The sequence below is a fragment of the Penicillium oxalicum genome, chromosome I, assembly GCF_001723175.1.
Source record: "Penicillium oxalicum strain HP7-1 chromosome I, whole genome shotgun sequence".
NCBI lineage: Eukaryota > Fungi > Ascomycota > Eurotiomycetes > Eurotiales > Aspergillaceae > Penicillium > Penicillium oxalicum.
In genome coordinates, this window is record NC_064650.1 from 800,972 (window position 1) to 828,674 (window position 27,703).

At 52.7% G+C, this 27,703-nt stretch overlaps 9 protein-coding genes across 9 annotated transcripts; 4 read left to right on the plus strand and 5 right to left on the minus strand.

The window, feature by feature from the left end:
- Positions 1-71: 71 nt before the first annotated feature.
- POX_a00272 (uncharacterized protein) lies at positions 72-3,924 on the plus strand (the record flags this gene model as incomplete). Its single annotated transcript, XM_050109217.1, has 5 exons — positions 72-160; positions 246-3,134; positions 3,196-3,439; positions 3,514-3,622; positions 3,704-3,924. 5 exons carry the CDS (start codon positions 72-74, stop codon positions 3,922-3,924), a joined length of 3,552 nt encoding a protein of 1,183 aa, XP_049972985.1.
- A 612-nt stretch (positions 3,925-4,536) lies between these two features.
- POX_a00273 (uncharacterized protein) lies at positions 4,537-6,398 on the minus strand (the record flags this gene model as incomplete). Its single annotated transcript, XM_050109218.1, has 3 exons — positions 4,537-5,402; positions 5,465-5,918; positions 5,997-6,398. 3 exons carry the CDS (start codon positions 6,396-6,398, stop codon positions 4,537-4,539), a joined length of 1,722 nt encoding a protein of 573 aa, XP_049972986.1.
- Positions 6,399-6,923: 525 nt separating this feature from the next.
- Positions 6,924-9,668, plus strand: POX_a00274 (Ribosome-releasing factor 2; the record flags this gene model as incomplete). The annotated part of the gene is made up of 1 exon (XM_050109219.1): positions 6,924-9,668. One exon carries the CDS (start codon positions 6,924-6,926, stop codon positions 9,666-9,668), a length of 2,745 nt encoding a protein of 914 aa, XP_049972987.1.
- Positions 9,669-10,317: 649 nt separating this feature from the next.
- On the minus strand, positions 10,318-11,972 carry POX_a00275 (uncharacterized protein; the record flags this gene model as incomplete). The annotated part of the gene is made up of 5 exons (XM_050109220.1): positions 10,318-10,746; positions 10,861-10,968; positions 11,004-11,618; positions 11,757-11,825; positions 11,928-11,972. 5 exons carry the CDS (start codon positions 11,970-11,972, stop codon positions 10,318-10,320), a joined length of 1,266 nt encoding a protein of 421 aa, XP_049972988.1.
- Positions 11,973-12,853: 881 nt separating this feature from the next.
- On the minus strand, positions 12,854-14,298 carry POX_a00276 (uncharacterized protein; the record flags this gene model as incomplete). Its single annotated transcript, XM_050109221.1, has 4 exons — positions 12,854-13,213; positions 13,290-13,538; positions 13,644-13,941; positions 14,096-14,298. 4 exons carry the CDS (start codon positions 14,296-14,298, stop codon positions 12,854-12,856), a joined length of 1,110 nt encoding a protein of 369 aa, XP_049972989.1.
- Positions 14,299-16,326: 2,028 nt separating this feature from the next.
- POX_a00277 (uncharacterized protein) lies at positions 16,327-17,316 on the minus strand (the record flags this gene model as incomplete). Its single annotated transcript, XM_050109222.1, has 1 exon — positions 16,327-17,316. One exon carries the CDS (start codon positions 17,314-17,316, stop codon positions 16,327-16,329), a length of 990 nt encoding a protein of 329 aa, XP_049972990.1.
- Positions 17,317-20,187: 2,871 nt separating this feature from the next.
- POX_a00278 (uncharacterized protein) lies at positions 20,188-22,484 on the plus strand (the record flags this gene model as incomplete). The annotated part of the gene is made up of 4 exons (XM_050109223.1): positions 20,188-20,866; positions 20,962-21,357; positions 21,420-21,494; positions 21,559-22,484. 4 exons carry the CDS (start codon positions 20,188-20,190, stop codon positions 22,482-22,484), a joined length of 2,076 nt encoding a protein of 691 aa, XP_049972991.1.
- Positions 22,485-25,759: 3,275 nt separating this feature from the next.
- POX_a00279 (Hydrophobin) lies at positions 25,760-26,292 on the plus strand (the record flags this gene model as incomplete). The annotated part of the gene is made up of 2 exons (XM_050109224.1): positions 25,760-26,179; positions 26,236-26,292. 2 exons carry the CDS (start codon positions 25,760-25,762, stop codon positions 26,290-26,292), a joined length of 477 nt encoding a protein of 158 aa, XP_049972992.1.
- Positions 26,293-26,837: 545 nt separating this feature from the next.
- On the minus strand, positions 26,838-27,465 carry POX_a00280 (Thioredoxin; the record flags this gene model as incomplete). Its single annotated transcript, XM_050109225.1, has 3 exons — positions 26,838-27,123; positions 27,212-27,287; positions 27,423-27,465. The coding sequence occupies 3 exons, from the start codon at positions 27,463-27,465 to the stop codon at positions 26,838-26,840; spliced, it is 405 nt and encodes a 134-aa protein (XP_049972993.1).
- Between the last annotated feature and the right edge of the window lie 238 nt (positions 27,466-27,703).

Here is a 27,703-nt window from a genome sequence, read left to right on the forward strand (position 1 = left end):
TACAATTCTCTTCCAAAAGAAGAAGGAAAAAAAGACCAACCCCCCGGCAAAAAGTCATCGCGCCCATCCTCATGACACCGGGAGCTAAAAGCGGCGAGGGCGGCGTTCCCCGCCGATTTGCCTACAATCAAGATGCCGCACGCGAGCGAGAAATGCACCTGTATGCTATGAATCGCGTGATTGGGACCTTGGCGGAAAGGAGTGGAAGATGCCGTTCAGTGATCTAACCAGGACGTGGGTTGTAGATATCTGCCATATTGGGGCTTTTCCGAATCCGAGAAATTCGCGCAGCAATCCGTTGGACACCATCCCAATGTCTCTCGGGACAACGTTCTGACCGTCTTTGCCCAACTGGCAAGTTTGCGACTGGAAGCCAGTCGAGCCCTCATCTCCCTCTTCGATCGGACAACACAGCATGTGGTCGCGGAGGCGACGCCGCATCTGGGTTTACGGAGCGCGAAAAGTGGTCAGGATGCGAAATGCCTCTGGCGAGGAGTCCAGCGACTCCCGCGAGATCATATCCCCATGTGCGACCAGGCGATGAGCACATTTGTGAATGAGAAAAAGGACATGTTCCTGGTGTCCGACCTCAAGGCCGACCCCCGTTTCCAATCGCACAACTCGGTCACAGGTCCTCCGCATCACCGATTCTATGTCTCCGTTCCGATCAAATCTCTCGACGAATATGTTATCGGTAGTATCGCAGTCCTGGACGATAAGCCGCGCGACTCCCTGACGGACGAACAGCACCATTTTCTGCAGGAGCTCAGTCTGACGGTCATGGATCATTTGCTCTCACAGCGGGCCATGCGGGAGGAGTATCGCGAGGAAAAGATGGTTCGCGCGCTCGGATTGTTCGTTCAAGGAAAGTCTGATCTTTCAGAGGGCATTGATAGTCGCTATGGCACAGAGTCCAGCCTCAATCAACTCAACGCGAAATTGGAGCAGTTCAAGCTGTCCAAGCAAAAGGGAACCCCCGAGGAGAACGACACCAACCACGATGGAAGAGGACGCAGTTCCGACACACCCGAAGACAGTGCAACGGATCGGGAGTTCGAGAAGGGGGAGTCGACGAGAAGTCGCTCGCCAGTCCACAAGTTCAAAGTGGACGAGCAGGTGCAAGAGCAAGACCCCAACGACAACTCCAAGGCCGAGAATGCGCAACGGCCGTCCTTGTCTCCGACGACCAGTCATTTGCAGAAATCGCTAGCGCCATCAAATGTGCAATCAGTCCTCAACCGAGCCTCGTGTCTCATGAATCAGGCGCTGGATGTGGAGGGGGCTATGTTTATAGACGCTACAGTGTATGCTCGACGCCAGATGATTGGGTCTGACAACCAAGAAGGCCCAGAGTCAGTTATGTCCCACCTTGAGTCTGAGGACCACGAACTGAATTTGGATGACTTCCACGGGCCGAAAAGTTTAGTACTCGGCTACTCTACATCGGAGAATTCGAGCAGAGATAATGACCAGGCCAGCCATTACGTGTCTTTGCCGGGAGCTTTCGTCTCCTACCTGATCGACAAATATCCCCGAGGAAAGATCTTCCACATTGAGAAGGATGGTTCTGTCGCATTAAGTTATGAGGGCCTGGCTGATGATGTGACCCAGAATCACAGAAACGCCAAGACAGTCTTGGAGGAGCAACCAAAGGAGAAAAACCTCCGGGAGGAAACTCTGGAAATTCGCCAACTACACAAGATTCTACCGGAGGCCCGATGCATTGCAATCTACCCAGTCTGGGACTTCCAACGGAGCCGCTGGTTTACCGTGAATCTCGTGTGGTCCAACGACCCAGGCCGAGTCTTGTCAGAACCCAAGGATTTGACCTACATGGCCGCTTTCAGCAACAGTGTCATGGCTGAGGTCTCGAGAATGGACATCGAGGCGGCCGACAGAGCGAAAAGTGATTTTATCTCTTCCATCTCGCACGAACTTCGATCACCCCTTCATGGCGTTCTTGGTACAGTGGAATTGCTCCAGGAGACGGCGACCACGTTCACCCAGCGTGGTCTGGTTGAAACTGTGTACAGCTGTGGTCGTACACTCTTAGACACCCTCAATCATTTACTGGATTACGCCAAGATCAACACGATGATGGCGGGCAAGTCGCCTAATCAGGATGGTAAACAGTCCGGAAGTTCTGGTTCAAATATCGCCGTTCCCGGCCTTGTTCAAGACGAAGATCTCAGTATACTCGTGCAAGAGGTGGTGGAAGGGTTACTTGCCGGAGCCGAATTTTATAATCGGGAATCCAGCTCTGCCACCGAGCCAAACAGTAAGGGGAATCGTCAATCTTCCCACTTCACTCCAATGGGAAACCACGGTCGTCGCATCATGACGATTGTGGACATTGAGCGCCATGACAGCTGGCGCTATCCCGTTTACGCTGGAGCGTGGAGGCGAGTGGTGATGAATCTGTTCGGCAATGCTTTGAAATACACCCAAGCTGGGTACATCAGACTTTTCATGAAGAAGTGCACTATGACAACAAATGACAAGCAGACAGTACCAGCAATCTGCCTCACGATTAGTGACTCCGGCCGAGGCATGTCCCAGGATTTCCTGCTTCATCATCTCTACATCCCATTTTTGCAAGAGGACACGCAAGCTCCTGGATTGGGCGTGGGACTTCATTTGGTGCATCAGATCGTCAAGTCCTTGAATGGGAAAATTGAATTCAGGAGCGAGGTGGGCAAAGGAACCGATGTCGACGTAATCCTGCCCGTCCCAGGCCCCAAACCTGGTCCCACCTCTCCGTCACAATTCGATTACCTACGTGAACGTCTCGAGGGAATGACCGTCTCCCTCTTCACGCAGAGCTTGGCCAGGGATGATCTCGGAATTCGCCCTGATGTGTTTGAAGAAATTCGAACGACCTTGAGTCGGATGGTTAGTGACTGGTTTGGTTTGAAAGTGCTGGGCCCCGAGGAACTGAAGCAGCAAGATGCGGACTTCTTGATCGTCACTGAACACGAATATCGGTCGTTGGCTCACGATTCCGCGGAATCGGACGTGGGGAGTCTGGTGAAATCAAAGAGCTCTCACCCTTTGATTGTGCTCAGTGCTCAGGCCAGTAGTTGGAGAGTGGTCAAAGAGCGTAATCAAGATCGGGCGTTATTCTTGTCCCAACCGTGAGTGGCAACCTCATTGAACATGACGACCGCCGTGTCTGTGCTAACAAAGCTATTGCAGGGTGAGCCCTAAGACCATGGCAACGGTTTTCGAGCATTGTCTGGACCAGGATGGAATTCCCGAGGCATCTACGACACGGTCGGGCAGTTATTCTCCAAGGTCATCTCGAGAGAACAGCGCCGAAAAGTCCGAAAGTGGCAGCAAGAAAACCGACGCTGAGCAAGCAGTGGCCAATATAGAAGAAGAACAAGAAGAGCCAGTGAAGAAGGTGCTTCTTGTCGAAGATAACAATGTCAACTTGAAGGTTCGAGAACCTCACATCCTTTCCTGACTGCCCGGAGCGTTTCATGCTGACAAATTTGCCCACCTCCGCTTTAGATCATTGAGACTTGTGTTCGCAACGCAGGGCTGGCCTACGAGTCCGCCGTGAATGGGCTACAAGCATTGGAGAAGTTCAAAGGCGAACGATTCGACGCAGTCGTAATGGGTATGTCCGATCCCCGCCACACAGCCCAGCTCTTGTCCTGTCCCACACCGACATGCAGGTCACTCATAAAAACATCTTTAGATATTTCCATGCCCATCATGGACGGTCTCACCGCGACTCGAGAAATGCGAATGTACGAAAAGAGCGCCGGCCTGCCCCGCACCGCCATCATCATTCTGACAGCCGTCCTCTCCGCGGACATGCAACAAGAAGCGCAAGTCAGCGGCGTTGACAAGTTCTTGACTAAACCAACACCGCTCAAGAAACTCCGGGAGTTACTTCAAAACCTACCCAACTTATGATTCTGTATTATCACTGCAACTTTGCATCACCTACTAACCACCCCACCTGTCGCCCCTGGCGTTTATTCGGGCAGACATGGGTACATTTTCGTCAAGCGTTCCATTCATCATGTGTAATTTAGTTTCCAAGGAAGTATCCTTTAGTGTCTCTCTATATGCGAAAACGAAGCGATGAGTTTACGATCCTAGACCGATATTATCTTCGCGTTCAGTATAGACTGTTTTTGCCCCTTCCCATTCGAACCGATAGACTTTGCCGCTGAATACAAGCGATTTTTGTACATTCATGCATTGTGTGCGAACTCTGCCAACCCGGCCTATGGGGCAGCGCACGCCTACAATCCTCGATCTCTACAGTCTGATCATTTGACTCGTTGTATACAGACTCGAAGTGGGATGTTTATTTCATGAAGACGTGGTGGCGAATCAATTGACAATCGATAACCAGAACGTTTAGTAGTGAAGAAGCACGTGCGGACTAACGGACAAAAAAAAGAGAGAGAGAAGGAGAAAAACAAGCGCGGCAGTAACATGGAGGGGGAATCACGTAGTCGTGTTCAGGCTAAATTTACAGAATTAGCTCAACATTAAACCTGACTGGTCGCGCCTAGGTCAGAACGTGCTGGTCGCAAGTCGACTGGCCGCATTGCGTGCATCGAGTCGATCCTCGTCTTCCTCGGCAATAGATCCGACCTGGCTGGTTGCGCGTGCTCGACCATGAGTGGATTCGGCCATGGTCTCCTCCTCGCCCTCCTCATCACCCGGGCCAGTGAAGCTTCCACTCATGCTCCGACCCAGAGTATCCGATCGTCGAGGGATGCCACTCCACGCATCACCCTTGGGGCCCTGACTCGACGACATGTTTGCTCGTCGCACGGCAGGATGGGCTTCGCGACCGAGGCGGCTCAGACCACCGGAAGCATCAATGCTACGGATGTCCGGTCGGACGCTTTCCAGTGTGGCCAGAGTCCGCCGCTCAGCTTCAATTTGGCGCAGAGTGTACTCGCGCAGGCTTGAAAGCAGGTCGTTCGTAGTCCGATCGAACCATTTCCGTTTCTCCTGCAGCAGATTGGTCGTCACGCGCTGGGTTCGCTTGGTCAGGTAATCCTCATGACTCTCGGCCTCCTCGAGAGCATTGAGCGCCTCGTCCACCTTATCGGAGCGGACCGAGGAGCTGACCTTCAGTCGGTCTGCTGCGGACCGCCTGCTTCGAGAGGTTTGCTGTGCTTGAAGTAGCTCTCGCAGTAAAATGTGGCGGTTCGTCAGGGTCTCCTTGACAATGAATGCATCGGATGAGTGATAACTCAGCGGCTCGCCCAACGTGGTCGCTTCGGCAGTGGCTTGTATCGCGTGGTAGTCACCCACAGTCTGAATGATTTTGCCAAGCTTTCGATAGGCCGTACCCAGGCCAGGATGAGTTTCCTGCACAGCCATCTGACCGAGCTTCACACCAAAATCAGACTCGGCAAGCCCAACACCTAGTGTCGCATTAGCTACCACTTTGGATATATGCAAGGAAACTGACGACTGTATCTCTTACCCCTCCGAGACTTGACCACGCGGTCGACTTTGTGGCTCGTGTCCATGGCGCCCAAATAAAACATCTTCACAATTGGACGAGCCGCTTGCAGTTCGGGAGTATCATCGGGGGGAGGCGCAAACTGCTTTAGCATCTTGCGACGGACACCTGTTGCAGGCTGCTTCATACGCAGCACAGGGCTGTAGCCGAAATCACTTTCGACGAAGAGCATGACCTCGTCGTCCTGAATCAGGATGTCGTTGCTCAAGATTGTATTCAGCCAGCGCTGCATGGAGGCCTTGACTCGAATCTCGTCTTCCTCGGTCCCGGCACCGGCTGGAGTCACTGGCGGAGGCACCGCAGGAACCAATGCTTCTGGGTTAGCCGAGAGCAGATGATCGGCGAGCTTAATGAATTCGGAGTGCGTGCGGCGGACATCACGGTATTGAGTCGTACGGAATTTGGGGATATTGGTCTTTCAAAAGTCAAACATGCAGTCAGCTATCGGTTGCCGCGCATCTGATTCCCCCGGATGCTGTGGTCATTGACTCACATGCACATCAAACCGAAGGACCGGATCCTTCTTCCCTGTTCTCTCCAGGCCGGTAATCTTGGCTTGGATCTTATAAGCGGGCGCCGGTGGGCGAGAGGTCGGTCGTAACCCTGTTTGGTAGCGCGCGGGGAGTTGCTGATGGCGTTGCGCAGCAAACGGTTCATCGTAATCCGGATCACCCAATTGAGGACTCTGCAACTGCGCCGACAGATCTGCTGCTTGAGCTACATCGTCATTATCTCTGGCCGCAGCCTCGGACGACTGGCGCTGAGCAGGCGACGGAGATGCCGGGTGGTCGCCGTTGACGGAGGTGGGGAAGGCTGATCGGTCGGCACGCGGAGAGCCCCAGGGAGAGGCGTCTGCCGGGTGCTCTGGATCATTGGAGATGGCCGAATAGTCCATTTTGAGTCGGAATTCGAAGCAAGGAGCGCCCGCTGAGGGATGGAGAGACGAGGTTCAAACGAAGGGGAGAGGCAGGGGGAATCGAGCTGTGCGAGTGACGGAAGGCGTCAGTATTTCATGGCTGGGGATCACACTTCCCCCCCCACAATCAGCGTGAGGCCGACCGGAGATATCTCGCACACCTACCTCTCAATACTGCAGACGTAAATCACAAGAGCACTTTTAGAGAAGCATCTCAAGTGGTAACAGGAAGAGAATGGAAAGCAACAATCCAAGCGATTGGCCGGGGGTTATTGCAGCAGGAGGATGGGATGGAGGAGAGTGAGAGTTACGTATGGCGGCCTCGAATGGAGTGCGTGCGCCAAGACTTTGCCTGGCTTCCATTCCTTTTCCATCAACAACCAAACCACCCTGGTGACAAAGCTCCATGCATGAGAGCTGTTCTCCAGCTGTCAGATGTTCCGATCGTGGTAGCAGGACTTGTCAATTTCTAATTTTGGCTTGGGACTCAGGAGTCCGTTGAAGATGCTTGCGGCACCATTGCTTCGCCGTCCTCAGGCCGGGTGGAAGAGCGTCGGCTCAACACTCTGTACGACCCGAGCTGGTTCTGTAAAGAGCGCGCTTCAGGTCAAGATAGCTCAATTGACTGGTGGTCATCCCCGGTTCTTTTCAACGTCCGTGTCCAGATGGCAGACGGACACCTTGGATCGGACACGCAATATAGGAATCATTGCCCACATTGATGCAGGCAAAACGACGACCACGGAGCGCATGCTGTTCTACAGTGGCTTCACCCGGCGCATCGGCGATGTCGATGAAGGCTCTACGGTGACTGATTTCCTTCCTGCGGAGCGCGCGCGTGGAATCACCATTCAATCTGCAGCCATCACCTTTCATTGGCCGCCCGGCGAAGGTGCCGACGGTCAACAAGTTGATCGCGATCCAAACTTACCACGGTCGGCAGTCTCTCACACGATCAATTTGATCGATACTCCGGGACATGCTGACTTCACATTTGAAGTCCTGCGCTCGCTACGCATCCTGGATGGCGCGGTTTGCATCTTGGACGGTGTGGCGGGTGTGGAGGCGCAGACGGAGCAGGTCTGGCATCAAGCCAGCACTTACAACATCCCCCGGATCATCTACGTGAACAAACTAGACCGTGACGGAGCTGCTTTCGGTCGAACTGTTCGAGAGGTCAGCTCCCGTTTGGCCGTGTACCCAGCTGTCTGTCAAACCCCCTGGTTTGATGGCGGCAACGGCGCTTTCGTGGGGGTCGCGGACGCTGTCAACCTTCAAGGCTTGCGGTACAAGGCCGGTGATGATGGCCGATCCGTGAAGATGCTGAATCTCGAGCAACTGGAGACCGAGGAGCCGTCTCTTGCGCAGGAATTGCGCCGAGCACGCATTGCTCTGGTAGAATTGCTCAGTGAAAAAGATGATGCCATTGTGGAAGAGTTCTTCGAGTGCGATGAAGATCATCTGGCGGTATCCCCCAAATCGATTATTGACAGTCTTCGACGCTGCGTGCTCGATCAATCCACTCGTGTCATTCCCGTCTTTGCCGGAGCGAGTTTCCGCAACATGGGCGTCCAGCCGTTGCTTGATTCAGTGGTGAATCTTCTCCCTAGTCCCCCTGAGAGTCCCGATCCTGAAGTCAGCATTGGAGGTGTAACGGGCGGGCTGAGGCGCTTGCTCTCCGGAGACTTGATTTTGGAGCAAAACGAGAAATCCGCCGCTTCTGTAAAGGGCAAGAAGAAAAAGAAGGCCTCGGCTCTGACGGACCCAAAAGATGCGATTTCAAAATTGCAGAGCTGCGCGCTTGCTTTCAAGGTCGTCAATGACCCCAAGCGAGGCGTTTTAGTGTACGTTCGAGTGTACTCGGGCTCGTTGGACCGTAACAGTCTCTTGTTCAACACCAATCTGCATCTGTCTGAGCGCGCCCCGCGACTTCTGAAGATGTACGCCAATGATGCCGTAGAGGTGGACAGCATTCCTGCCGGACATATCGGCGTCGTTGTTGGACTGAAACATGCGCGCACCGGAGATACACTGCTGTCTTATGCCGGCAACAAGCCAACGCCGCCAGAGCCATTGACCAGCCTTCAGCTGCGTCCCATCAATGTTCCTCCCCCAGTCTTCTTCACCAGTGTTGAACCACACAGTCTCAGCGAGGAGAAGCGCATGCACGAAACACTTGCGCTGCTCTTGCGTGAAGACCCAAGCCTCCATGTCAGCATGGATGAAGAATCTGGACAGACACTGCTCAGCGGCATGGGCGAGCTACATCTCGAGATCGCGCGTGACAGACTCATCAATGACCTCAAGGCCAAAGCATCCATGGGCCATATTGAAATCAGCTATCGAGAAACAGTTCTTGGCGCGTCGAATGCCATCACAAAGACCTTCGACAGAGAAGTGGCCGGCCGCCGCGGTAAAGCAGGCTGTACCGCAATCATTGAGCCCATCGACGGGCGAGATATCTCCGACGCTGCAGATGAGGACACCCTGTTGGCAGAAACGGTCGAAGGGAATCAAATTCTCATCCGCGCCCCGGGCCTACAAGTAGAGCATTCATCAAGAAACGATGAAGAAGTCAGCCCCTTCCTCCCGCCAGGTCTGGATCTGTCTTCTCTCCGCGCTGCCTTGCAGAATGGCGCGCTGGCTGCGCTCGCACGCGGACCCCAATTCACATTCCCCATGCACAACACCCGAACTACATTAATCCTCAACCCCGAAGAGCATCTCTTTGGCAACGACACGACCACCTCCGCTTTGTCCGCCGCCGCACGACAGGCCACCTCTGCCGCCCTACGAGATCTCCTCGCGGGCGCCGGAACAGTGATGATGGAACCCGTGATGAACGTCATCATCAGCGTGGACGAGGCGAGTCTCGGCTCCGTCGTGCATGACATCTCCTCTTCACGCGGTGGCCACATCATCTCGCTGGACGAGGAAGTACCACTTTCCGCCACCGACGCCTCCGGTACGCCCACAGACGACAATCCCCCTCCAATCGACCCCAAGCGCATCTACGCGCCACCCGATCCCTTTGAAACTCCTTCCGTCGGAGTCGAGATCCCCGTGTCCGTATCGCGTCCCCGCACTATCACGGCCAAAGTGCCATTGAAAGAAATGGTGGGGTATCTTAAGCATCTGCGCAGTTTGACTGCCGGTCGAGGAACGTTCGTCATGAGCGTGGACCGGTTTGAAAATATGTCTGCCCCTCGACAAAAGGCTGTGCTTGCGGAGCTGAGAGGCGGATTTTGAAATGAAGTTTGATTCATGGGTGGGATATTTTAATGTACAATAGTTGTATCAATATCACTGGTCTCTTCTATACTCATGTCTACCTCCTTACCGGATTACCTCCATCTACCTACTGCATCCAATCTAAGGGCCACAATTTCTTTCCCTCTCACTTCCGACCTAGGAATGGCTGCGTCCATTAGAAATTGATCATATAGATCTAACAGAGTGTAGATAATCATGGAAAAGGTACGGATATCTCAAGGTATAAGGTTGCAATTGGAAGTGGTGTCACTTGGAATGATAATTTCGCTTCTACACAGGCAATCACGGATTTCATATCCAATGCTATGTCGTACGCTATATCTTGCGAAGAAATGTCACACACCCTCCTACCAGACAATACTCTCCATTGAAAAATGATATCCTAGTAGGTCAAAAAGTGAATGAAATAGGGAAACGCATTATTCATGTCATACCGCACAAAACAAGAAACAGATCCGCAGACGCCATGATCAAGTCAAGAGAATCGAGGGGGAGGATAGAACAAACAGAAGACGAGGGAGAAAAATGAGAATAAGTAAAGCAAAAAAAAAAAAAAAGAAATCTAGCAGAGCGGTCGTGTATAAGGCAAAGATCAATGCAAAAACAATGCAAAGTGTGAGACACACTACCAATTGTCATCCCACTCGTCCTTGGGCTTTGCTGCACCGGACGGAGCAGCGCCGCCATGATCACTCTCGCTTTTGGCGGCCGACGCACCAATACCTCCAGATGAAACAGACGTAGACGAAGCCAATCCGGAGTTTCCTCCGGGGCCCTTTCTCATCGCAGCAGTGCCGATATTGTCGGAACGCGAGCCGCTGCGCTCGTGAGTGGTGACTGCACTCCGATCCTGTGCGCCAAGGGACGAAAATTCATCCCAAAAGTCTCGACGTTCAGGTTCAACGCGCGAGCGGGCAGAACCGGCGCGATTGTCGCTGGGCCCTTCGACGAAGCGGTTGAATTGATCTGCGGCGCCGCGCACGCCTGTTTGGAGATTCTGACCCCAATTCGCGGCCTGAACACGGGCCTGCGCCGCAAAGTCGGATTCGGCCAGCTTGAAATTGCCCGGTCAGCAAAGGAGTCTTTTTTTTTTCTCGACATGACGAAGTGAGGGACAGTCAAAGCTTCTTGAAAGGTTATCGAGGGACGGAGGCGCTGTGTTTCTTACCTGCTTGGCTGTGGGCTGCAAGAAGGAATCGTTTACTTGCTTGGCACTTTTGCCCACTGTCGACGCAAACCATCCTAACCCCTTGGTCAAAGTCCCCAGGGGATCCTTCTGAAGATCATCTAGAGCTGGAGCTCCCCCTCCACCACCACCGCCCCCCAGCCGCCAAACCCCCCAAAGGGCGAGGAGCGACGCTCAGCAGCCGCCGGGGGCAGACCTCCACCGAACCCGGTGAACTTTCCACCCTGCGAAGGAGGCAAAGCATCCGACCTTGTCGCATTCTCGCCACCCAATTTGGCAAAGTACGCCTCATTCTGCTCCTTCTTGGTGGGCGCTCCGCTGCCACGTTGGCTATCCTGGGAACGAATTGACGACGCCGCAGGCGATGCAGTCCGCACACCCTGCATGCTCTTGGGCGTTTCTGACCGTGAAACCGGCACATTGTTCTTCTTTTCCTGCCCGGGGACGTACTCGCGACCTTCGACCTTGCAGGCGAGACGCTCTTTCCACTCCTCGCCTGCATCTCCCTCATATCGCTCCTTGATCGTAGAGTCTTCGAAAGTGCGACCTTCGGAGACGGTGGTGGCGTGCGCATCGTAGAAGGATTTCCACGGCTCATTGCCGCCAAGCTCCATGCGCTGAATCTCGGCATGTTTGAAGGCGTCCATGGTGATCGATCGCACGAAGGAGATGTGAACACCGAGTCCGCGATGTGTTCCGGCACAATTCAGGCAGATGAAGGTGCCAAATTTGGGTGAAGCCTGCAGCAATCAATAGTTGAGTTCATTAGCTCATGAATTCTGTTCCTTATTCTTCACAATTCGACGCGACCTGCAAACCGACGCAGACCGGGAACCGAGCAATCGTCACATCGGGAGTTGAACATGGACGTGACGTACCCATTGGGGCGAAGGGGCGCCGCAATCGCAGCACCTGTCATTTCCATTCGTTTTGGAAATCGCGAGGAGCTAGAAAGGAGTGGAATCAACAGTCAGTTTACGAACAGATGATGGTTGACGGTCCGATCTCCTGACTGTCCGCCAGAGCTGCCACGTTCGAGTCCAGCGTACCTTTGTCTTTGTCTCCGGGTCAACCTCCCACATTCGCGACGACATATTGAGAGGAGGAGGTTCGAATCAAAGCAAGTGCGGTCGGAGGTTTACAGCGTCTGTGAGGGTCTCCCAGGTCGTGGAGAAGCTGGAGAACAAGGCAGACGGGTGACAATCGAGTACTGAACCACGTCGATGCCGCACGGTAAAGGAGGGGCAGCGTCTGGATGGGTTCCCACAGCCCGGTCGCAACAATCGACGAGAATCCGTGCAATCCAGACTGGGGTCGTCAAATTGCGAGTTAGTCAGTTGAGATTGAGTTGGGCAAGAAGAGAAAGGCGAGAGAAAAGGTTCCAGCGTGGCACCGGCGGAGAGTGGGATGGACATCTATGTGTTTCGGCTGCGGATCGGCAACGGCACTCACCCCTAATCGTAGCGTGTGTGGCTACCGCTGCCACTGCATCACGTCCCGAGTCGCCAGATCTGGTCGACTCATCGTCTTTTTCTTTCGTCGAGTATGCACTGTCCAGGCGTCGGCAATGGTAAAACACCAAGCCCCCTTATTCTACACTGACCACCGAATTTACACAGGCGTGAGCAGATCGTCATCGTTTAGTTGAATGGGTGCTAAGATACAGTACAGGAGGCAAGAGTCGTTAAGATGGAGGCATCAGCAAGGATGTTAAGCTCCAGCATGGTCATTTTTTCCCATGACATCCAAAGATAATAAAAAAAAGGGAAAATTCGGGTTAAAAAAAGGAAACAGTCATAACACCCAGGATGCCCGCGGATACGCTTGCCCCAACAGACCCAAGTCATCAATTATGGGATTCCTCCCCCTCATTTGTTGAATGACGAGTCCATTGTCCAGCGCCGGGTCTCATGAGGTCGCCGGAGCATCAGCAATGTATCAGCGGTCGAGTTGAAATTGGCGGAAAGGGAGAGGTTTAAGCGGCCGCAGTGGTAGCAGCAGCGGCGGGGGCAACGTTCTCCTGGTCGGCAGCAGGGGCGGACTGGGTCGAAGTGGTAGCCTGCTCGTACTGGTCGGCGGCGGCGTTGACATCGTCCTCCTTACCAGGGCTATCGATGGCGACCTTGACAGCGATGGTGCGGCCGTCAATATCCTTGCCGTTCATCTCGTTGACGGCCTTGGTCTGCAGCTCCTCGGAAGCCAAGTTGACGAAGCCAAATCCGCGGGTCTTACGGCGCTCATTGCGAGCCTGGAGCTTCTTGATCATGAAGCGGGGGATGGGACGCAAAGCAACCTTGGCCGAGACGGGGGAGTAGGCGGCGAAGATCTCCTTGAGCTGGAAAAGCAACAGCCATGGTCAGTGGTGGTGTTCGAGTAGATCCGATGAAGCCCGTGAGATTCACGCAACGTACCTTGTCTTCGGTCAGGTCGTAAGGAAGGTTGGCAACCATGACCTTGGTCTTGGAGGGAATTCCATCCTCGGGAGGACCACGCTGCTTCTGGGGACGAGGAGCACGGGTCTTGCCCTGCTTGGCACCCTCGGAAGCGGTAGGCTCGTTCTCGTTGGTGATCTCCTTCAGAGTGACAGCCTCGGTGGTAGCCGCGGGCGCGGGGGCAGCAACAGTGGCGTTGGCCTCAGAAGGCTCCTGTCCATCCTGAGCCTGTACAATAGGAAAAAAAAAAGACTGAATTAGCAACTCAAAGGGGGCGACAGCTCGTGCGAGCAAAAGACTCTTAGTCTTCAAGGATGGAGGGGGTCAACATACACGACCACGAGCAGCGCGGCCACCACGGCCCCGAGCGCGGCCACGGCCGCGACCACGTCCACCAGTACGCTTACGACCCTCGTTACCGCTGGCGCCCTCGATTCCACCGATAGTGCCCTCCTTGGCCTCGGCGGGCTCGGGCTTGCGAGCTAACTGGACCGACACCTTGCGCGACAGAATCTCCTTTCCGGAAAGGCTCTCAATCGCGGCAGTGGCCTCGTGAGCTGTCGCAAGGTCGACAAAGGCGTAGCCAACGGGGCGGTTGGTGCGGGGGTTCACAGGGATCGAGGTGCTCTCGCTGTGGTGGATCCCAGTTAGCTCTCGCTGGGACCAGACGGGATTGCCCAAAAGGCGGGGTTCCATGCGAAACGCGCCCGAGGCGGTGCGTTTTGTGTGTGCGGATACAGCTGCTACTTGGGCTCAGCCCGAGGCGAAGGAAGATAATCACTCACATGGTGTAACTCTTGAAGAAGTCCTTGAGCTCCTCCTCGGTGGTCGCATAGGCAAGGTTGCCGATGTAAAGGCGGCGACCCTCGTCCGCACTGGCAGCAGCAGCATCGGTGGGCTGAGCGGCCGCAGCGGTACCGTTGGTCTTGTCGGCGTCATTGAGGGTGGTCGCAGCCAGAGTGGAGGTGACAGCGTCGACGGCAGACATCGTGAAGGATTCAGGTGACACAAAGGACGGTGAAACGGTTCGAAAGGTGAGAAGTAGAAGCTCGAACGAGACGATGTGTCAAACTATCCGATGAGGAGAGTCCGTTGAACCTTTGGGGTGATGGAAGATTGAAGCGTCGATGAGTGATTTCCCGAGAGGAGTATTGAGGGGAAGGAGCAGGGTAGCTTGGTGCCCTAGATACCGGTTGAAGGAGGGGGGAGGGGGGGGGGAAAGAGATTTAAGTAGTGGAGGTCAGATGCAGTTGTTTGGTTCTTGAAGAAGGGAAAGAGGGAGAGAGGGAAGAGGAAGGGAAAGGAGGAGGCAGCAACGAGGCGGTGAGGCATCCAGCCCAGAAGAGTCGGGAGGCCCAGGCAAGCACTTTAGGCGGCGCTTGCAGGGAAGGCACGAGCTCCGGGGGGGTGCCTGCATGCCCGAAGGGAAGCCCTGCTCGGCACTTTGCATGGGCGGTGGTTTACCCATCGAACTCAAAGCCACAGAGCCACTGTAGGCAGCGACACACATACACACACACACACACACTCTCTCTCTCTCTCTCTCTCTCTCAGTCACTCCCAGTGAATGTGCCACGAGACCTCACCTGACAAGCAACTCGCAAGTTCTCTGGCCGCCTGGGGCATCTTTCATGGGGGGTGTCGGATGATGTCGTCCACCACTGAGAAACTACAGACCGAGTGACTCTGTACATTCTAGCTGTACTGTACCTCTACCAGCTACCTGGACATGCAATAAGCTACTCATCTTTTCTGTGGCTTCACAATCGGACCTCCCACCTTTGACAGTCCGACCAATTCACCAGTCTTCACTAGGCAACTCTCGATGGATCCCGTCTCCATTATGGACCCCATTTTTCTCAGGCCACCACGCTTGATGTCATGGTGGCCACCTTTTCCCCAGTTCGATGGGCTACCATGGTTTTCGATTCACACCCACCTACACACACGCTTTTTTCGTGTCGCGCACTACACCTGCTGCAGTCTAGTGTTTTCAGAGACTCGTCCAACATGTAACGAATCAAGCAACTTCCAATCTGGTCTCCTCCAAAATCCCTAAACCCTCAATCTCTCAGCTGCTCTTCGCCCCGGTCATGCCCAGATAAGGTTTAACCGATGACATGCATCTTCACATCGTGGATCCGAGTGCCGACAGATTGACAGTCGCATCTGCAGCTCTGCATGCGGCAAGTTGCCCAGAGCTCCGGGGGGGAGGCCTGAGGTCGGTCGATCTGCCACACGGCAGAATCGGCGGCTCCACTAATTGAGCCCCATTGAATGTGTCTCCACGTCACGCAGACTACTGTACGTACGGTCGAGAGCTCCTCACCCCTCGATGTACGTAGTACTACACTTTCTGCGGTATGAACTTGGAGGATTATCTTCATGAAAACTGCGTCAAACTTAGACTCATAATTCACCATCAATTGAAACTTACGCAATCCAAGTGACGAAGCAACACTACCTAACAATTAGGAAGTACTCATCCAACTAGAAATAGGAGTTATTCTATCACAAGTACTATTAATTTAACCCGATATTCATACCAGATTATCCGCTTCCGCTTCTAGTTGCTCTCAACTAACATAACCTTGAAAGTCGAAAGGATCGGTAGTCGCTGGGAGTGGGATCAAGCGACCATACTTCAAATGAACCAGAAATGAACCAGGCAAAATCTAACAGACTGAAAGACATTTATGAGGAACCACTTTCGAACTTGTCTATTTATTACTCCAACGGAATTGGATATCAAGTTCAACATGCGGGAAACAAAAGTATGCACATGAACAAAATCGAGTCACCATGACCAGCGTGGCTCTCGATTGAATTTTTTTTCTTCTTCTGACAGACTACCTCACGTCTGCCAGAAGCTGTCTTTGACAGCACCATCACCGCGAGACTGGAGACCTCTCCAAAAAAGGCCGCGATCCAATCTTTTCCGCTGGTGAACCACCCCACCCTTCTCTTCTCCTCTCTTCTCCTCCTGACTCCTCATTGAGCCCCCCCTTTCCACCGCTCACCTCTTCGGTCGAGTACGAATTGTACCAGGCCTCGTACAGGCAACCTGGTTTCGCTCGTCGTCCTCCTGGAACAATTCCCGGAACAAGCCGCGCGACACAGCCTGCTCGAATTCCGCGTCCGTCATGGCGTCGAGCTGACTCACTGGCATTGGATCAGGAGACTCGGGCTCACCATAGATCTGAAATCCCTTTGGAACCGACCGACCATTGATCCGGCGGGGAGGAAGCTCGACTCGGTCGTTGGCAACAGGCTCTAAGTCCTCATCTTCATCTTTTGGCTCGGGTGGGGTCGCGGGCGGGCTTCGTAGGATGGAGGTCTTGACCACAGCCTGGGCTTGATCCTCACGCCAGTCCGCAATGAGAATCCGGGCCCTTTCAGAGGCAGACAGGCCGGTCTCTCCAGGGCTGCAGAGGGGTTGCATCACCACCGCACTGAGGGCGTCGGCCACGTCGTCGAAGCTGCACTGATGCCGTATGGCAAAGTCGATAATAGGAAAGCCGTGCACGATGACTGTTGCCATATTCTCGAAGAAGGCATCAGAGAATGGACAGTTGGCTTGGACGGGGCGCGCCGTATTCGAAGACTTGGTGGGGGGATTGACTTTGGTCTTCTTGAATGGCGGCTCAAGGGAGGTGGTGGGCTCCACACGTTCCTTGCGCTTGGTGGCTTTGGCATTCAAAGGCTCGTTGGAAGCAATGACCTTGGCCCTTTTGGCTGGTGGCTGAGGGGTAGACGCAAGATCATTGGGTCCCTTTCGCTTTGTGCCTTTGGCCTTTGGGGAAGCTGACGCGGAGGAACTGGTGTTGCTGGAGGCTTTGGTGGCGGTCTTGTCGGAGGGTTTGCTAGAAGCTTTCGTAGAGACCTTGCTGGGGGTCTTGTCGGAGGTGTTGTTGGGGGTCTTGCTGGTGGCGTTGCTTGAGGCCTCATTGGAAGTAGTGTTTGAAGCCTTGCTAGAGGTCTTCTTCGAAGTCATGTTGGGAGACATTTTGGATCGATAAGCAAATGTGAAGTGAGTTAAAGTGAAGTGAGGTTAAAGAGAGGCAAAATCAGGTGGATGTGATGAGTTGTGTTATGATTTTTGGTAAGATCAAAGCTCGGTAGTCGAAGTAAGCTGGTATCAAACCGTGATCGACCAGAGGTAATCAGCTCAGTATTTATAGCTGTCTCGGTCTGCAAGTGAGGTGACGCGAGACACGCTCGCCGTTCAGGCATTCATTGGAAAACGTTTGCTTCATGATCAAAGTTTAGAAAGACACGGACTGGCCTGCAGTCATCGGCAGGCAATGATCCATCAGGAATTACCAGAACCGGCAATAGAGGTAGATTGACCTGCCTGTATCTCCCAGTATCATCACCCCCTCCGCGAGCATGATCTAGGCAACGGTGGATAGATTGAGACTATTTTTGGCAGAAACATCTAGTCATTGAACAATGGGTGGTTCTTTTTTTTCATGTGTCTCTGTGAGAAGGCACTAAGAATGGATGAGAATGTATGGAAAATGGCGAGACATCAACTGGCCGCTATGTAGAACAATATCAATAGACCGGCTTTTTCTCCGATGCAACATCCCGAATCGAGTAGGCTTTTGCTTCTTTCCTTCACTCAAGTCTATGTTATGAGTATTCTAGTGCTTTCTATTTGCACATTCAGAACCGAACCAATCGACAAGTCTCATAGTCATTGATGCTCTCCAGCTGGTATTAGAGTCTGGCTTTCAGTCTGTCAGTCTTTCAATCGGGAGTCTCAGGATGAGCTGTGAATTAGCCAGACCTCAAATGACTCGGTTTAAGAAGCCCTTTCTTTTGGGTCACGAGTGTTAATCTTGAAATCTACGGCAAATGTAAAGAGATGATTGTTGTGCAAGTCCTATTCTGGTTTGGACCATGGACTGGTTTTAAAAGTGCAGATTCTAGCAATGAACATTTCAAGCCACACAACCCGCAAGGTGTGAGAAACTGCAATATTTTATGTGCGAGGATCCTCTATTATTATAATATGGCCAAAATATCCTATGACTAGACCGGACTGTTCATTGATGTATAAGGAACCCTTAATCTTAGAGTAACCCTTTATCTCTCCTATCGCCCTACCTGAGAGTATCAAAATGAGCAATTTTAGCTTCATGAAAGGAAGAATCCTGTTTGTTGCGACTATTGAAATCAGTGAACCGCACGAGTCGATCCTATTAGAGTCTCATGCGGTGCTCGTAGTAATGTAGAGAAAGATGCAGGGATCAAAGAGCGCTCTACTTACACTGGTATTCCCCAGTAGAGGAGGCCTAGTAGGTTACCATCTTGGACGCTTGTCACAAAAATTTCCGCGTATCGATGTAGCTGTCAGGACTGGATCCTACTCCTTTCAACGCGTAGTCTTGTGAAATCATCATATCGACATAAGATACATGGTATAGTGGCTCTAGTTTGTACCACATATCTACAATGACTCAGTACTAAAATAGTTGACGCCCGTCACAGTCGCTAGGCCTAAATGATGCCAGTATATCAGATGGTAGCTGTCACATCAAATAATTGATGGATGAAAGCTCCTATTCGCGTGGGCTGACAACTCCTATCGCCTCCTAGCACGCGCGGTCTCCGTGCCCAACGGGCGGAGAAAGTCCATCTTCTTTTTCTCCACTTGGCATGGATGCAATGTGGGTCTCCAAAACGTCATCGCTCTCTGTGAGTGTATCAGTCCTATCCGGAGAATTAGAGTGTTGGCTGTCACACAACATCAATACAATAGATGAGTAGATGACAAGAATGTTCTGATTCAGTCTAGATACCATCAAAGCCATGGCCTGGTTTCCGACCTGTGTTTTGGTATACCCCGCAACAATATTGTGGTCCAGTGTCTGAAGAGTCTAGACACGTGCTTTCTGTCCGGTGAGGCGGTTCCTTGACTACTTATCGTTATCATCGGACCTACCAACTCGACCTTCACATACCAACGATTGCTCCTAAGTCCCACAACTAAGCAATGATTTCGATGCCCCTCGATCAGCTTCATTCTCCTCCGTAATTGAGGAGTGTCCTGACTCGCCAGTCTTGAGCGACGATGCGATTGCATGTATTGACCGGCACTCAGGCCAGTGACTCCTGGCGTGGCTTCCAGCCAGCGACCAGCCCTCCTCCACTTTTCCACGGTCTGATCGTCATCGGCAGGATGTGGGAGCCACTAGGAGACCCGGTGGAGAATCACCTTTGCGTAGGTGGTTCAAGATCAATAATTAATTGTCGACCACAACAGGCGTGATGGCCAGGTCAATGCAGTGCAAAGTTGCACTCTGAGAATCGAGTGGTCCTCCTCTCGAGACTGGTCATGATGATTGCACCGAACCCCCCAAGGAAGTGTGTTATTGGCAAGCAGCTAGTCAGGCTGACTCAGGAATTACGGTTCCCGCTCTGTCGATCCCACAACCCCCAATGATGTCGTTGAGAGAGGAATTAAGAAGGTTCAGTCCTGGAATTCATAGTCTGATCCCATCGACATGGATGATTAGTGATCCCCGTGAGATACCGTCGGCTCCGTCCTCGACTCACGTTCCATGGTTCCATTCTAGTTTTTCATGTGCCACCCGAATTAAAACTTTTGCTTTTCTTTTTTTGGACCGTTTCCCCCCTCGGAAGTCAGGAACTCGCTGGTTTGAGTGTCGGGTGGTAATCTTCTCGCCTCCGTCTCACCATCCTGGACAAGCCGCAACTGGAGGGTGAAGTCGGAGCAAAAAAGGCTGGATCGGGGTGACCCCAACACGGATAACGGAAGGATTCCAGAAGCGCAGGCTTGCGACTTTCGACATCTCTCACTTAACATTCACTTGGTCGGTTGCTTGTTCTCTCCCCGTCTCTCCTTTCGATGGATCCTATCGAGCCTGCGGAGGGCTCAACGGGACCGGCTCGTGTTTCCGATCAGCCACCGTCGACCGACGCCTCATCATCCCAACGACCTGCACAGGCAACCGCGCGCCCTCGCGCCCTCTCAAATCGCTCCCGCCGACCGAGCATTCGCCTCAACCGCTTGCCATCCATTCCCTCCTTAGATACATCGCTGTTCGACCCTCAAGCCGGGACTGTCCCGCTCGCCCGTCAAGTCTCCATCAAGTCGCCCGTCGAAGAAGAGGATGAATCCGGCACCACCGGTCGACGACGAAGCAATTCAGAGCCGCGACCCCCAACGTGGAACTTTCCCTCGCAAAATGGGGCGACACGAGGATCGACGCCGATGGGCTTCATCACCGAAGAATCGATGCCCCATGATCCGCGGTCGGGCATGAACCTGGCCCCTCCTGCGGACACCTCTGGCCCCGACGAACTTCAACCACCACCGCAAGTCATCCATCGCGTTCCATCACGCAATCCACTTCGACGCGCCAGTTTGGCCACTTTGAATCGATTCAGCCGCAACCGCGCGTCCACCGTGGGCGCAGCACCCGCACCATTCGGGGCTGCCAGTCAACAACAACAACCACCACCCACTCAGGCGCCGGGCGGTGGTGAGTATGGGTCGCATGTGGTCGATGTTTTGGATGTCATCGGTAGGTCACTCGCTATGCGAAAAGGAAGAAGAAGGCTATGGTAGTGGAGGAGGGGAATAAGAATTCAGAGCTAATACGTGACTGGTCTCCATCAGATCCCGAGGTCTCGGCTTTGTCAACTCTCACCAATGTACAGAACTCTCTGTTCATTCCCAATCTCGGTGGCTTCATCAACCGCATGCCCACCTATCAGATATCGCGAGCGCCTCCTTCCGATGAGGAGCAAGGAACGGCGTCTGCAGATGAGGCGGAGTCGGTCAGAGAAGGACAGAACCTGGACCGGCCAAGGCTAGACCAGTTACAACCATTCTCCAGTATGTCCTCCGTGGTGGAAGGACCTCGATATGCCGTTCTACCAGATGGCCATGAGCTCGAAGGGTGGACTCGAGAGGATTTTGCCGAGTTGAATGACCACGTCCGACACATGCTGCATTCTCGTCGTTCCAAGTTCAAGCGATCGATGAAGGGATTTGGACAATACGTGCGACGGCGTCAGTATTCCGTAATGACTTGATCGCAGCCAAAGAAACACGACTGACTGTGCTTTATCTAGCTTTGGGATTCCTTGTCACCCTCTATGCAACACTCATCACGCTGTTCGGTCTTGCTTGGGTACTGTTCTTGATCGGTATGTGAATTGACTGAAAATTCCTTTGGGGCCCCGATCACCTCCCGCTAATCCTGAGATCTAGGCTGGATCAACGTCGGCGGAAAACAACTCTACGTCATCAATGTCATCGACAACGTTCTGGTTGCTCTGTTTGCCATCATGGGTGATGGTCTGGCTCCGTTCCGGGCCGTCGACACGTACCACATGATCTACATTGCACACTATACGATGCTGACCTGGAAGATTCGGGAGAAGCGAAAACTTCCCGATCTCAAAGACAAGAACGACCTTCCCGCTCTGCAAGAGAAGGATGTTGAGACGGAGGCCGAGGCCGATGCTGACACGGGGGCGAATGATGCTAACAAGGAGGATGAGTACGAGTATACGGTGCTGGATGCCCGCCAACAAGAGCGGCTCATGCATCATCAGGCCAAATTCGCCAAGTCGCATACATTCTACAAGCCTCACGAGACGGTCACACATCACGCCTTCCCTCTACGCATCCTCATCGCCATCGTCGTTCTTCTTGACTGCCACTCCCTGCTGCAGATGGCCCTGGGCGCATGTACCTGGAGTATGGAGACCCCCGGCGAGCGCCCTTTCGCATTGACCACCGTCATTCTGTGCTGCTCCATCACGTGCAATATTAGCGGGGGTGTTCTCATCATGATTGGTGATCGGCGCACGCGCAAGAAGGACGTGGTCGAACGTCTGTTCCGCCAGGAGTTGACAGAGGAGGCAATGAAGAAGATGGAGAAGCGGAAAGTGAAAGAGGAGGAAGAGCGGAAGAGCATTCAAATCGAGCGAGACACGCGAAAAAGCTTACAACTCCCCGAGGAGCGTAAAAGCATGCAACTCCCAGGCCAAGGGCGTAAAAGTCTGCAATCGAACCGCTATTGGTACAGTGACCCCCCGGTTGAACAGAACGAGCAGTCCAGCCAGGGGATCACTCATCATGAACCTACCAGTCCTGTCGAAGAGCGCCCAGACCCTTTTAGCAAGGCTTGATGCTCGCATCGTTGCATTTCAGGGTTGCTCTGTTGGAATTGCTCTTTTTTTTCTTCTCCATCCAACCTTCTGACGGGCATGATTTTTTTTCCTCTCCAAACATTTGTCTGGAGTTTGTTTAATACTTCCCGCGTCTCGCTAGCTGCACATGATACCAGCCTGTCTTGCTTTGGCACGTTTTGATCCTTCTGGCTTAATTTTCCTTTTCGTGTTTTGCTCTCCTCCAGATATTCCTGTGCATATTGGCGAGTCATCTTTGTTGCCTGTTGCTTTCATCATAGCTTCTCCCCATTGGTGTTGCTATCAACCCGTTCAATAGCTACTCAGGTTAGCCTTGAATACTTAAAATACGAGACGATCTTGCTAAATGTGAGCTACATGAAGATGACTTGATTACCACTCGATTGTCCCTCTTCTCTCTCTCCTTCTCTCTCTCTCTCTCTCTCTCTCTCTCTCTCTCTCTCTTTCTCTGCTTTAATGTTTATGCGGCTTCAATGCCGTTAGTTGAGGGATGGCTGGAGTCTAGAGCGGATGTACACATATTTTGGACGTCCCGTGCTGGTGACCAGTGACGACATCAAACATTTCCATAATTCCACCACCTGACCTGCACCGACTACCTCATACATGTCCAGTGGAATACCTTTTGATCTCATCTATCTTAGTTTACATTGAGGTAATGCATTGAGGCCCATATTTTTAGTTCTGACTGGAAGTATTGGGCAAAAGGCACTACCTCTTATTGAAGCTTTGAATCTGGAAGATGTCGAGCGCAGCCGGGAAGGTACAGTCGACTCGGGCGGGTATATATCGTATGTTTTCCAGCAACGTGACCTTTCTCACCAGCCATGAGGTATGGATAGGTACGTGCTTCTCGGTCACTCCAGATGGACCAGGTATATACAAATTGTTCTACATGTGCTTTTATATATTGTTGGGTTATTCGGTAATGGATTCAATTAGGGGGAAAACGCATTTCGATCGTATTCCATATTCCATGATCATGTCCACCGGCAGTCCAAAATGCGGACGTCAAGTGGACCATTGACCGAGGAGGATCCATATCTCCAGGAAAGAATGGAAAATTTTGTGATGGATTGTTGCGAGCATCAATGATGGATGAGCAGTTGAAAACACCGGAATATCTGACTCTAGAGATGAAGACCCAATTGAAACATACCTCTTCCTCTATTCATCCCACCGTTCAAGTTGAATGCCCTCTGATACTACATGAGGTATGCGGAAATGGGCATGGAAAACAGTTGACGCCTGGGAATTTCTACTGACTTGGAGGTACAAACGATCGTCGTGATTGATGTTGATTACGGCGCAAGCTCATCGAGAAAACAAAAACCTCACGAACCGGGCAAACTTGTTGAATTGATGTTGAGAACACTGTTCAAGCACCGACGCATTCCCACTGCTATCAGCTCGACCAAAAAACAAAAACAAAAACAACATATCGAGATTAGATGGCTCACCTGAGACTCTACATGGCCCAAGAATCGCGCCCCCAGAGAGATCCCCTGCAGATTGACAGCCACAGTAACACACTACAGAAAATGCATGCATCATCACCCATCTGCACCGAGAAGCCCATACATGGCCCTGACGTCTATTTGCTGACAATTCACAGTGCATCGAGTCCCGCTGAAAGGACACCAGACGCGATCAGTCCATCTTGCAAAGTCCGTTACTCTCTAAACGGGCGCGGGCGCTGTTGATCTCAAGCACAGGGGGAATAGTCCTTCCCCCTGCGGCGTGCATTTCCCTTCCCTTCCCTCCCCCGGCCGTCACCATGGAATTGCGATCACTTGCAGCTCAATCTGACCTGTCTCAAGGCACGGACGAGACCAAATTCTGAAAGAACCTGTATTGAGAGTGGCCCTCGGAGATGTGATCCATGATCAGATCTATTGGAGAGTCGGTGAAATGTGCCATGGCCCCAAACAACGATTGCGATGTGTGGCCAAGGTCTTTTTCTCGAATACCTGGGTCCTTGTGAAGTGGACCGAATGGGCTTGTTGTGATCTTGCTTTTTTTTCTCCCTCCCCTCCCCTCCTCTCCTTTTTGTCGATCAAAACATTTCGCCTAGCTATGCAAAAGGGATTCAACGAAGACGCTTCCAAGGTGTGGGTGGATAGGCTGATCGACAGGGGCGCATGAACCCGCATGCTCCATGCTGAAGCTCGGGCCGAGTCAAGCCTCTTCGCAGGTTCGAAGCCATGGCGACGGCTGGGATCGTAAAAGAGTCCATGCTGCACGGTAGAAAACGAGGTGTGGAACTTGGTGCTGAGGCCACGCCCAGGTGGTCTCGACTCCACTAGGTGTTGGGAGTCGTTCGGTTATTCTTGGCTTCAACTATGCTGGAGAGGGTTTGGTCTCGGGCTAGAACCCATGCGATCTAGATGGATACAGGATGCGGCTCAAGAATCGCAACTCGGCGTATTGTTTACATAATTCCTCTATTGCGGAGTGAATGACTACCACAGGCTAGGATGCTGGTATAGATCAATCAAGATTTAGTGATAGGTGCGGCAGTCGTTGGTTCTTACTACCGAGACACAAATCACGAGAGATATACCCCCGAGGGTATCACGCAGGGAGATGGAGCTTGCACATCGCTGCCAACCCAATGCATAGACAAATACTAGATGCTTACCTTATTTACCAAGCCAATATAGATTAGATCGGCAGGACGGCGTTTTGGCGCAAAGCTCTGCAACGGATCCGGAGGTAAGTTTTGATCTTGCCTTGCAGTTTGACTGGATGCATGAGTGGGACACTCGACGCAGCAGTCCAGGTGCAGGGCCGATAGTCCAAATGTCTCGGATACCACGAAGACGTTGGAATGCAGGGCCCTGGACGCGCTGTCAGTGGACATGCACCGGACTTGCTCCGGAAATTGACTCTCTCAATCTCTTGGACGATCGAAATGATTCCCTCCTCCCCCCCCCCCCCCCCTTTGGACACACCGGCCTTGGAAGAGCTTATCCTCGTTCCGCCCTTGCATCAGACATTCCAATGCGCGGAAATTAAGGAAATTGTAGACTTTTTCTTTTTGGGATTCAACACCATGAGGGGGATCAACAAACAGACCGAAGACCAACCACCCTGAGAGATCTTGGGAGGATAAAAGGCAGGCTTTGGACCGCGGGAATTCAGTTCTTCATCACAGATCATTCTCTTCTTCTCTCCATCACTTTCCATTCTCTCAAAACCAAACCATTCCAATCTTTTAAAGAATAATCTTTAATCTCAACTCTTTATTCAAAATGCAGTTCACCACCAGCTCCATCTTCCTCGGCCTCGCTGCCCTCGCTGTCGCTCTCCCTGCCGACCAGTCCACCAGCGCCAACGGCCTCCGCGCCCAGAAGGACAGCGATGTCCGCTGGCACGTGCCCACCAGCATGACCATCCAGGAGGCTCAGGCCAAGTGCGGTGACCAGGCCCAGCTCTCCTGCTGCAACAAGGCCACCTACGCCGGTGACACCACCGATGTCAACTCCGGCATTGGCGGTGGTCTGCTTTCCAACCTGATCGGCTCTGGCTCCGGTGCCGAGGGTATTGGTGCCTTCGAGCAGTGCTCCAAGCTGGACCTCCAGATCCCCATCATCGGTATCCCCATCCAGGACCTGGTCAACCAGAAGTGCAAGCAGAACATTGCCTGCTGCGCCAACAGCCCTAGTACTGCCGTACGTCTTTCTCCATCTCTCATATGCTCTGCGTCGATACTAACTTCTCTCCATAGAGCAACGACCTTGTCGGTGCCGCTCTGCCTTGCATTGCCCTCGGCTCTATTCTGTAAACAGTTTGTGTTTGCGTCCGCATGGGGTTTCTTGGTCTCGGGGCTATTCTGTGCTCCCACATCTTGTTTTTCCTTCGTGCTTTCTTCTGCAAAGATGGTTCCCTCATTGATCCTGTGTCAGCGAGCCTGTATCTATCGCCTTAATCTGTGACTCTGTCAGAATCTTAAAATTCCTTCTGATATCAAAATGCTTCTTGCCTGTCATCTGTAGGCACTAGTGCTGGTCCTGTAGGACAGGTGGATTGGTCATCCTTGTGTGAGGATGAATAGCAGTCAAGGTGGAAACCGTTCAGATGAGTATACCTTGATCGCATCAGCTCAGGCCCGGCAGAGTCCGATTTCCCCCTCGGTTGCTCGGCGCTTACCTTCTATCATGTTTCCCTCCACTCGATATACATTGAAAGTGACAGGGTCACGAGTTGAAAAGCGTTCGATTTTGAGGAATTTCCATTGTATTTCTCTGGGGTTTCTTTGTCTTTCTAGTGGAGCAATTGAGAGTTTGCCTCGCCTCGTCCCTAACGGAGACTAGGAGCCGAGGGTCCAATCTACTGCTTCTGCAGCCAGTCGTCAATCGACTTGAGGTCTGCACCCCGAACCCGATGCACCTCTTGTCCATCTTTCATCATCACAAAGGTGGGCATCGCAGTGATGTTGAACTGCTGCGCCGTGCTACGCATCTGGTCGACATCCACCTGAAGGAAGCGAACATTCTCGTACTTTCCACTAAACTCTCCAATCTTGGGGGCAACGGCCTTGCAAGGTCCACACCAGGTGGCGTAGAAGTCAACAAGCACAGGGCCGGACGAAACGAGGGCCTTGAAGATGACCTCGCTGTGCGCACGGGACCTTGTCAGCCATCCATCGTGCCCAGGGATCTTTCAATATGGGGCTTGTCACTCCCTCACTAAGGGCCGCTTACTTGTCAATGTTGGACACCTTTCCGTGAGACATGATGGGCGTTGACGGAGCGCTTCGGGCTTGATAGATGCGGAAAGCTAGTCGCATGTGACAAAACGTTAACCAGATGAGCCTCCACGCAGACAAAAGGGTACTCTTCTCGTGCCATGAAACTTTATTGGCTTGTCCACGACGAAGTATGTGCACGCAAAGAGACTCACACTACGACTTACCGATGAATAGCGCAGCGAGGATCAGCAGAGTCGAGAGCTCCATTCTGGGTTGCGTCGGGGAGGGGGATGTGGGCGGATGTGTGGAGTCCAACGAGGCGCCGTGCACGTGATGACGAGGGGAGATGAACTATACGATTTCAGGGCAACGACGACCACATGCAGCTTGACGTTGGAATCACCCCGATCCGCGCACGACTGTGGCCTTGGTGGGAAAGGCCGCGCGCCTACCCTCATTGTGAGTGACTAGGAATGCATTTATTAAACCAACAAGGGGAAAAAAA